The sequence below is a fragment of the Hylaeus volcanicus genome, chromosome 1 (assembly GCF_026283585.1).
Source record: "Hylaeus volcanicus isolate JK05 chromosome 1, UHH_iyHylVolc1.0_haploid, whole genome shotgun sequence".
NCBI classification, from domain to species: domain Eukaryota; kingdom Metazoa; phylum Arthropoda; class Insecta; order Hymenoptera; family Colletidae; genus Hylaeus; species Hylaeus volcanicus.
This window is the reverse complement of record NC_071976.1, coordinates 526,616-537,057: the sequence shown is the minus strand read 5'-3', so window position 1 is coordinate 537,057 and position 10,442 is coordinate 526,616. Positions and strand designations below refer to the sequence as shown.

Genomic DNA, 10,442 nt, shown 5'->3' with positions numbered 1-10,442 from the left:
GGTTATTACTATTTTACATCACATTGCAATATGACGCGTCTGTATAACCTTTTGAGTTGCGATCATTTTTATGATATTTATAATTTGATATAAACTGTTAATTATGCAATGCATTCCATTATCGTCTTCGTCTAGTCCAATTAGTCGGTAAACGAAGATTTTACAGTAATCGGTTGTACTATTATTCGTAAAAAAATTGTTAATAAAAAGTACTATGCGTTACGACCCCAGCAGCAGAAACGTATCGACGCATCTTAAATTTTATGAATTGAAATTGCGTGAAAGTGTATGTGATTAATTATGATAAACAATGCCATTGTGAATTTCTTTAACAAGACTGACAGTGTCTTGTTGAATCACATCACGTGTTCGGCGATCATCTAGAGATTTATAGGAGTATAACAATTTAGATGTAACATACCTCATTGCTTCACTAGATAATGTATTATAAAAATTACATAAAGATTAATAACAATACTATATGAAACTATATTATCTCTTGTATTTATTTCTGTTATGTTTAATATAGATTAACTAAACGAAGGTAAGTATCGATATTCGTTACTTTAATACACCTATATTTGATTGCTGTAAATTTAGACCTTGAGAAGGAAGACTACACTAGTACGTACTAACTGTACGAATAAGATTTTCGTATTGCTATAGCAACAACCACAAAAACATAACCTGTACGTAAAAGAAAACACGTTATTATTGTGCAGTTTGTATGTACTCGGAATAATTGGGTCAAAATCAATGGCAAAACAAAATTTGTACGTATCCATTTTCACTCTTGATCAATAAAATTCAATGTGTAGTACTTGAAGTTTGATTGTAACAGAAAAGTATCGATATTATATAAATCTAAAAGTTATAACGTCTTGGAATTTGCATATAATGTAGATCACAGGTGCATATTGATCTAATTATGTTCTAGAGAAGAAAACGTAAGAGATGTAGCATTACGTCTTTGTTTGGAAGAAGAAGAACAGCGTAAAAACGACCCTAACGAAACACGTGAACGGTCTATCATTATCGTTGGCAGAAAGGGCGTTGTACGTATAAACGTAACAGAATAACCAGATGCGTTAAATACATTTTTTAATATCTTTATTTAAACATTCTTATTAATTATTTAATTGGTATGTGTGAAAAAAAAACATGAATTTCCAGGGTAAAACGACGATGATATTTCGATTTCTCGAGAAAGATGAAACGCCAAAGCCAACTATTGCGATGGATTACTCTTTTGGACGTAAAGCCGGGAAGAGTTTAGTACGTTTCGCTTGTTAGAGTAATTCTGCTTAAAACATAATTATTTTGTTAACATGATAGAAGTAACATCGTTTATTATTTCACCACGATAGGTGAAAAATATCGCGCACGTATGGGACATAGGACATTTAACTTCATCGTTAATATCAGCTGCAATGATAGGTTCATCTGTGACTCATTCTCCTCATCACGTCACAGTATTAATGATGCTCGATCTATCGCAACCGGAGATTTTATGGTCGTCGTTCGAAGAAACTCTTTCGGTGATTCGTAATGCTATGAAAATGAGTTATGACGATAAAACGATTCAAGAACTTAAACAGCGACGAATTAAAGAACGAAGAAAAGCTCTAGAAAGCGAAGTTGATCCGTTCCCGCTGAAACTTCGCATTGTGGGGGGAAAATATGACCAATTTAAGGTATCGTCATGATTTATCCGGTAAAATCACTCTTTATCAATAGAAAACAAGAAAGGAGATAACTTCTTTCGTGTTTCTGCGGTAGGATTTAAGCCTGGATAAGAGAGAATTAATTGGAAAAACTTTAAGAGCTGTAGCTCACATCTTGGGAGCAAGTCTTTATTATCATTCGTCAAAGGACAAGACTCTCGTACGAAAAACTAAAGACTTACTATCGCATGACGGATTCGGCACTCAATTCTCGTGAGCTCTTACTAAACGTTTGGCTGAAAAATTAAAAACATTGAACGAAAACGTTATTTTGTTCAAGTACTTGTACTCTCTCTGTTTTTGGAAAACCTCAGCGACGCAAAATGCACAGATTACGAAAAACCATTAGCGGTACCGGCTGGAGCAGATTCGTTCTCATCAATCGATTTACAACTTCCTCGGACGAGACCTTCAGCAATTTTAGATACGATCAAACAGATTTATATTACTCGAATACCGCAAATGTCGAAGAGCAACGATATTACCTTGGAGGATCCTAGCAACGATCCCAACTTTAACGAGCCAATCATCGACAGATTACGCGCTCAGAGGGAAGAAGTACGTTGCTCGGTAGCTTTATTTATATTTTCCAAGGAAAAAAGAGGTCGGTCGTTCAGACTTTATATGTAGATCTGAGATTCGCATCAAAATTTATCGAATCACTGATCCAAGTATCGAGTTATCGAGGTCGTCGTCAAGTCTTAAGCAAAAATGACTACCTACGAAGTCTTATACGATTTTACTAATTTACCATTTCCTTATTCTATGGAATAGGTTAAAAGTTAAAAGAGTCGTACATATTTCTAAACGTTTACATCCCTTATCCACAAATATTATCTAAAGTAGTGCTTTCTAAAATAAACAAATCTGCTTTTAGGAAATTGGTATTCTTCTCCACGAAATGCTGGAAGGTCGAACACCTCAAATTCCTATCCCGGATCCGTCGTAAATTATCAGAAGCAAGAAGAATTATCATACAGTATAGTCGTGTACAATGAATCTAATTTTAAAGTGGCAGAAAAATGATTAAAAATGAAAATAAAAATTGATAAGAATTGATATTTATATAATCTATTTTATTACGTTTAATAATAAACTTGTAATCATAAAACAAACAAAATTCATTAGTAGAAGGAAAATATGCAAATAATGAAAATGGCCGCAATTGAATGACAGTCGTGCTATGCATCGATGGGAAAACGCTCAATTTTGTCCTCGAATAGTTTCTTTTTCTGAACGCTAGATGGCGCTGTTTGTATATCTTAATAAAAAAAAAAAGTAATGAACTTGAGGGTTATAAATGATTTTCATTCAAATTTTAACATCGCGTTGTTCGTTTACTTATTTGTCATTGTATATAATTAAAAAAAAAAATCATTTGTAAGAACATAGAAATGTGACAACGTCGATAATTTTAGTCCCACCTTTTCACTGCTAGATGACGATACCATTTTCGAATTCGAGTTCTCGAGTTTAAAGTGCATGGAATATGTATTCCCATTTTGCACTACTAAGTGATGCATTTTTTGGGGGCGAACCGTGGAGCAGTGTGTAGCGTAGCGATACCATTTTTGTGTTGATAAATTGACCGAATAACAAAAACTTATACCGAAAGCTATTCATTCGAACGAACAAGATTTGAATATTTTTGATAGAATTTATATTATATAACGTTGTAGCCTGAAATAATACGCGCACATGTGAATATAAAAATATTTACAACACCGGCAACGCTGTCGCTCGTTGGACAATGACAATAACGATAACGCACCTTCGTCGAAGCATAACAAGTGAGAAAAATATCTACGTCGTATTATCTTTGTTCTTTGGTCCCGATTTCATCGAGAGGAAATCATTGGTTCCGAGTGTGATCGCGCAGGCGTCTCTTTTCTCGCCCTTTTGTAGGCGCGCGCGCCGCGCGGTGCGATCGTAGGGCGTATAGAGAGCGATTGTAGAGGAGAGGGTGTTCGCGTTTGTGTTCGTAATATGTCCATGGTATCGTCAGCGCGCTGCTCCCTCGTTTCCCAGTGGCAATAGAGCGGTGCGCTGATAAGAAGAACGGCAGCGAACGGTGACGCGTGCGTGTTAGGTTGCGATACTCATGCGCGGTGGTGGCACGGTCCGCTCTCGATACGCGGATAGTCAGAGTGGAGCGTTTACAAAAACGCGATCCGTTTGGGGGGGTTTTCGCTGGTTTCCGCGAGTCTCTCGGTTCCCGGCCACCGTTTCCTCAGTGAAAATGCCGCTGTGACAGTGAGGTGCGCGTGCCGTGTGCTCTCCTCGGCTTCGTCGCGGCCCCAGCAAATCACCCGCCAACCGTCTTCGCGGATTTTCGCCTCAGTACTGTTCCACCGATCGCGCGGCTATCTCTTATCTTTTCGAACGTTCCCGTGTCTCTCTCTCCCACGCTCATACGCTCTCCGTCTCTCTTACCCTCTGCCCTTCGCCATTCGCGCGTTTTTTCTCTGTATCTCGTCGTCTGCTAACCCTCCTCGCCGTATGTCGTAATCAAGATTTGACACAATCGATGGTCATGTCTACAAGTGCCGCGTGAGTTTCGTAATCGGCTGCTACAGGAACCCGATTCGCCGGCGGTGCAAACAGGTGAGCCGAAAACAGTTGACAGTGTCAGTGATTCTTCCATTCGGCCAGTGTCTCGTCGAGTATTCGTCACGCGAATTGAGGCTCGACACGTTCGATCGCGTCCAATCGATAAACCGTGGATTGACTCGTTTTCATCGCGCGACCCGTACCAAACCTTGGATATCGTAATCATCCTAGAGTCAGAGGTGCACAACTTAATCTTTTGCACCACAACTTTTTCTCGACTCGAGCTTCCAAGTATTCTTCGGTTAACCGAAACGAAAGTCTTCTGCACCATTGTTTACATTTACAAATACAGTTTTAAATTCGATAGAGTGCTTCTGTGTTTGGGTTTCGAATATATTTTTCTTGTCTTTATCGTTTACGTTAAACGTAAGTGACACGCCGAACATGTGATATTCCTTAAAGAATTAATTGAATAGAGAAAAAAGGCGCGAGTGATTAAACACGTAAGATTGTACGTGCTCTTTTCCAAGGCGTTGCGGGACACAGCTTTAGTCGTGCAAGATTTGTTTTTAATAACACTGAAAACTATGCTGTATAGTATATACCGTTCAACAGGCCCCGCATGTGGCCCAGCCAAAGATGGCCAATCTTTTTATCTAGATAAATTTTTCGAATAACAGATAGAAGATAAACAAGTTTCGGCACGCTATTCGTTTGATAGCGACTACAATTTCAACGTTGTAAATGGAACTACATTCCGGATTAATCGTAGAATACTTGTTCTCCGGAACAAAGACTGAAATCACTGTACAAGTAATTTTCATTTGTCATCTATTGTTCTAATAGAAATTTCGTCAAAATTTGTGGGCCCACGGGCCAAATATTGTGCATCCCTGTTCGTAGACCGCCCCCTCCTGCGGCTGCTTCTCGCGGTTATCGATTCCGGTGTGAACGCGCCCTCCCTGAACAGTCATCCGTTCGTCCTTCTTGCGCGCATCTTTTCTGCGGGATCAAATTCTATGAATGATCAATATCGGACCGAGCGTAGATATCGCTTCGCACCAGTACGCGGCCAGTTTGTCGTAATCGAGCGATTTGTTCGATACGCATTCATTTCGATACAACCGATAGGGAGGTTATAGAGCGGTGGAAATCAAAGTAACTACAATATATTATCATCTAAAGGTCAAATTAAAATTGGATGTTAAATTTTGTCGACATTGCCAGAAGTTATGGGTGAATCGAGCGACGCGGACTCCTACGCAAAAAGGAAAGGTGTATATATTAATTCGCGAGTGGTCGTGGTAAAGGAAAGGAACTGGCAATAGATAATTACGAAAGAAAGGCTCTTGGAACCTGACCGAAGATGGTAGCGAGGAAAGACGATATCCGTCGTTATCGTTGACGTTGATATCGAAAGACGTTAACTGCGAGACGATTTTTTATTGAAAGCTCCAACGCTTTACGTTCTTTGAAAAATTCATCCCTAAAGCGTCAGACGCACGTTCCGTGCTTTTCAAGGGTTTCCTAGGACAATAATCGAATTGTCCCAAGGATAACGAGCGTTTGCTTCGTTATGGCATACAATTGACCCGGTTGCCACGTGGCATACGCGCTTACATTCGTGCCTACTAGTCTGTCGGAGGTATCTGTTCAATTTGTTCGAACATACCCAGCGTGATCGTTATCGGGGAGTTGGTTAATTCTTCATCGAGCGAGCGAATGTCGCGAGAATATTTTGCTTTTAAAAGAAAAGCAACGCTAAACTCCGCGTAAACTCGAGTCGCTATAGATCTGCATAATGCAGCGATCGTCCACTCTACAGATACGTTTACGAATGAATAAATTATGCTTGCCTATTTGTTTCGCTTATCTTTGCGATACTTGTTACTTTTATAGTAATAACTGCTTTTTGATAACAATACGACGATGATCTACGGTTCGCTGGAGCCCATCCTCGAATTCTTAAAGTCGCATTTCTTTCGACACTCCCCTTCCTTGTAGTACAGTCACAGACAAAGATGGGCAACATTTTATCGAATAATGGATTACAAATACAAACAACGCACAGCAATTTATTAATCTAGATAAGATATTTCTCATCTCTGATTATAGATCTATTCGTTCCTCTCCTCGTCGACCAGAGAATTTCCATATCGAGGCAGAATTTTGTATCAAGTTCGCGGTACACTCTGTATCTGAAACCACCGAGTACTAAATTATGCATTGTATAAATATCCAAACGATATGCTTATACGCGTAGGACACGTTTCCTCCTTTCCTCTCTCTAATTTTCTACAATTGATTTGTGCGGACTCGAAAGTATCGGCGACACGTGCTTTTGCATATTGGCTACGTTTACGTTCATAGTAAAGAAGGAAGCGGCATTGTCGCAGTAGGTGCATTCGAGTGTGTTTGCACGATAATTTCAGAAGCACGTTGCTCGCTACTCTGTCCTTAGCGTACACGTGACATTTATTATGCCACCGTATTTCTTCCGTTAGTGTGTCACACGAATCCCCGGTTGTTCGTGGTAAACTGCAATGCAGGCGACTGCGGTATCAACGAGTCAGGCTCTCCGATGTCAAAGCCTCGCGAATCTCAACTCTCTAGCTCTAACGATTAACCTTTTAATGAAACACACTTTAATGAAAATTTGACAAATTTAGCAATTTACATGATTTCTTGTTAAGCGAACGTTAGTCTTTCGTTTCGACGAGCTGTTCTAGCCTCTTTTCGATAGCGCGTGTATCGCGCGAGAAAGAAAGACACCGACCAAAGGTAACGTAATACGTTCGTCCAAGGATCGACCATTGCATGCCGTAATTTTCAATGGCTTCGTCCTCGTCGGTTTTGACGCTGTATAGGATAGTCGTGGCTGCTCAAATTGACAAACTAACGGGCTTCTCCAAGGAGCATCGCTCCGGATACGGTGTATAACCGCCTGGCTACGTGTTTACGTTACGAAACGCGTTCTCGCATTGCCGCGTAGCCGTAAGAGCGTGACGAAAACCGAGCTACGTGGGTGACGGTCTGGTCTGTCGTCCTCTCGCTTCTAAGCAATCTCCAACCAACAACAGACGTTAACTTTCACGTGAGCTTGACGCTAACGTGCCTTCTGACAAGGCTAAATTTTATTCGCTCATCAAATGCTGAAATTAATTGGACTTAGTACAACTTTGTCCACTATGTTTTATCCTCAAGTTAGAATATACCTATTATATCGCTGGATTAATCATAGTCTATTAGTCTGTTTTGTTGCGTCAAAAAAAGTAGATGAATCGCATAAAAACTCTGCAAAGTAGTGACCTCCTTGGCTTCAACGCGCTATTACGCAAATTCTTCGTCAACAGATTCTACCTCACCGCATAAACGAAAATTCGAGCCACGATACGTACCGTGCTCCATTTCTGAACAATCAAATTTAAATTCGACGATTTCGGGGTTTATAAGTGTCGAAACCCTCGAAAAAGAATACATATCGGAACTTGTCAGAATCTATCGGAAATATGAATGAAAATTTTAATGTAACCAAATCTAGAATCTTTAATTTACACATAATCGAATTAAAGTACCGAATGTTTAAACAAAAATTAATGTTTGTTGTCAAGGTTGGAATGTTTTGGTCTTCGTTTTGAATATTTCCAGTTTATCTTTCAAATAATTGTTGTACCATTAGTTTTTCTCAAAGGTGAGTTGGACGTGAAAGCACCCAGTCAAGGTAGCTACATTGATCGGAGGTCGTCGGCGGTTCTTTTTTAAATACTAAACCTTGTACGCTACGTGTCCTTGGTAGCTTCGTATCATAGTAGGTATACACACGTAAGCACTCGACTCTATACATATAAAAAGCTGCTGGACCCATAAATATTTGCGATGCATCGAGCGTGCACTGTATTTTTCTCTTTCTTCGTTCTCCTCCTGTCGCACCGTCGCTAATTTTATATTTATAAATTACAGTTCAAAAATCTACTTACGAATGCCTTATATAAAATCACCTATCCACTAAGTTAGAAAAATCACCTGTATCTCTAAACCTTTTTAAGGCACAGTCCCCTGTTGATTCAGTCCTGTCACGGTCACGTGGTTTGGTTTAACCCCAGTGTTTTGTCTGACGGAACGGAGTATAATCGTCAATCTGTGAATACTAGAAACACAGACTATGCTTCCTAACCGAAAAAAAAAACATTGAACAGATTGAACAGAGATTCGCATGTGTCGATCATTTCGGTTACGATCGGTTCTTGTCCACTAGATGACATTCGTTGTCCAGGAAATTTCTCGCAAGAGGAAATCAGCGGTGTAGGTCATAAAGTTTATCGGGCAAGGAATTATTGTATAACTTACTTGGCGCGGAGGACACCGTGATCACGAAGGCGGTTCCTTCTGGGGGAGGCCCTTCCATTGCACTGCGGTAGGGCTGAACCTTGCGAATACTCCGTTCGTGGGTATATCGAGCGCAAAATTTTTGGTAGTCGGGACCAGCGTACGCGCTGTCCCGGATTTCGACATTGGAAAATAAAATGCTCTCTCTTTTCGCGATAGCTAGACCGATACAATTTCGGTTATATTACAAGCTAGCTGCGTAAATCCAAATACAATGAGTCACTAAATTAATCGCATACAGCTTTTTCTATGCTTTCTTCGTTTAAGTGATATTAGAAAATTATGCTACGTTCTCCCTAGAATTACTCACATATGGATCGTATGGCAGTAGAGTTGTACAAACTTGGAGAAACAAACGTTTCGTTGTTTTATTTCTGCCTGAGAAGCAGCAGCGTTTCTCGCGTATCTTGTGGTTTTGCGGATTTGCGGTTTCGTTACTTGCATGTAGATATGCGCGATATTTCCTGACATTGTTTCTTTAAAAGTGTCAAGAACATTAAACCGATACCAAGAAAAACCATTTAAAGGAGTACTCTACCAATTTTATAGTTTAATCAAATGAACAATGTAAACCTACTAGATTGTTCCTAACTATAAGGCTTAATAAATTTGGACGCGATGAATTTCTTTTATGATTTCGCACAATTCGTTACTTTTCAAAAGAAAAAATTATTGTTATTTTATCCACAGATGTCTGTACAACGATCGCGTCTGAAGTCTTAATGTGGCACTGAGTGATGCAAGTGATTTACTTCCATTTCTTCGTCAAATATCGTCTGTAAGTAGAGACTACCACATTTAGTAGCAATACCAGTTGATTAGAAAAATGACAACGTGGAATTTAAAGGAAAATATAAATCGTTAACAGTGTCGACTCGTAACTATAGTCGATTGATTTATTTTTACCACAAGATCCCATTCAACGTACTTCTGTAGTTATAGGCAGCTGTGCAAGTGGGAGCTATGTAATGTAGGCAATCAACAGTTGCAAATAACAACACAAGATAACATCGATCACAGTTAGGAGTTGTAATATAATTAGCAAAAATAATCCTGCATCGGATTAATAAATATCATTGACCTCAACCTGTAAGATTTCTAAACGAGCTATTACATCATAGATAATCTTTCATTGTAGGTTGTAACGAGTTAATGCAATACACGTGAAATTATATAACAAAATTAAATGCATTAAACAAAACTATACTTTATTCATAGATAAAAAAAACAATAGGAACCGTAAAAATGATCAACCATAAGGGAACTTTCGCTATACATACGAATCAACTAAAACTGCATCCAACTTCTTGTTAACTTTAGTGTACGTAGTATAAAAAAACGGCGTTGACATGTACAACGGCTACGCTTGTATAGTACAAATAATAAGGCCCCCTACTGCATCATATATACTAATTACAACATTTCCACGCTAACCTTCAACTCATTTCGGTGTCAGATTCATCATTACACGGATTGCAATCGTCATCAACGGTATCCGTGTTAGATTCCTCAGTGGAATCATCACAATCATCATCACTAGGTTCTGTCGTTCCCTTATTTGGCCCTTCCGTAGATTCCGTTCCAGTCTGTCCAGTTGGAACAGTAACAGTCCATTCGGTTGTTTCCTTCTTTGGTCCTTCCGTAGATTCGGTTACAGTATGTCCAGTAGGACCAGTAACAGTCCATTCAGTCGTTTCATTGTTTGGACCTTCCGTAGCTTCGGTTCCAGTCTGTCCAGTTGGAACAGTAACAGTCCATTCGGTCGTTTCATTGTTTGGACCT

At 39.4% G+C, this 10,442-nt stretch overlaps 3 protein-coding genes and 1 non-coding gene across 6 annotated transcripts in view; 3 read left to right on the top strand and 1 right to left on the bottom strand.

The window, feature by feature from the left end:
• Positions 1 to 599: 599 nt before the first annotated feature.
• LOC128872381 (cytoplasmic dynein 2 light intermediate chain 1) lies at positions 600 to 2,594 on the top strand. Its single transcript, XM_054115016.1, has 6 exons — positions 600 to 773; positions 938 to 1,055; positions 1,174 to 1,275; positions 1,368 to 1,694; positions 1,780 to 1,937; positions 2,039 to 2,594. Exons 1-6 carry the CDS (start codon positions 757 to 759, stop codon positions 2,352 to 2,354), a joined length of 1,038 nt encoding a protein of 345 aa, XP_053970991.1. The 5' UTR covers positions 600 to 756; the 3' UTR covers positions 2,355 to 2,594.
• Positions 2,595 to 3,855: 1,261 nt separating this feature from the next.
• Positions 3,856 to 10,442, top strand: part of LOC128872308 (protein numb) — a 42,932-nt gene continuing 36,345 nt past the window's right edge. Inside the window, exons 1-2 of one of the 3 annotated variants that reach the window (XM_054114893.1) lie at positions 3,856 to 4,328; positions 9,351 to 9,438. The gene's annotated coding sequence lies outside the window, so the exon portion shown is untranslated. Of the gene's footprint in view, positions 4,329 to 9,298; positions 9,439 to 10,442 lie in introns of those variants that run through there. The other 2 variants (XM_054114911.1, XM_054114904.1) reach the window with 2 other exon arrangements.
• LOC128884658 (U1 spliceosomal RNA) lies at positions 8,614 to 8,776 on the top strand. The gene has a single exon (XR_008459433.1). It is a non-coding gene; the product is annotated as a U1 spliceosomal RNA (small nuclear RNA).
• Positions 10,097 to 10,442, bottom strand: part of LOC128884548 (mucin-2-like) — a 13,462-nt gene continuing 13,116 nt past the window's right edge. Inside the window, exon 6 of the mRNA XM_054137993.1 lies at positions 10,097 to 10,440. Coding sequence (XP_053993968.1) covers positions 10,097 to 10,440 — 344 coding nt within the window. The remainder of the gene's footprint in view (positions 10,441 to 10,442) is intronic.

Bases quoted from the DNA above. Each gene is read 5' to 3' on its own strand.
- LOC128872381 (XM_054115016.1), top strand. The intron at 1,056-1,173 runs GTACGTATAAAC...ATGAATTTCCAG, and splicing joins TCGTTGGCAGAAAGGGCGTT to GGTAAAACGACGATGATATT. The intron at 1,276-1,367 runs GTACGTTTCGCT...TCACCACGATAG, and splicing joins GTAAAGCCGGGAAGAGTTTA to GTGAAAAATATCGCGCACGT.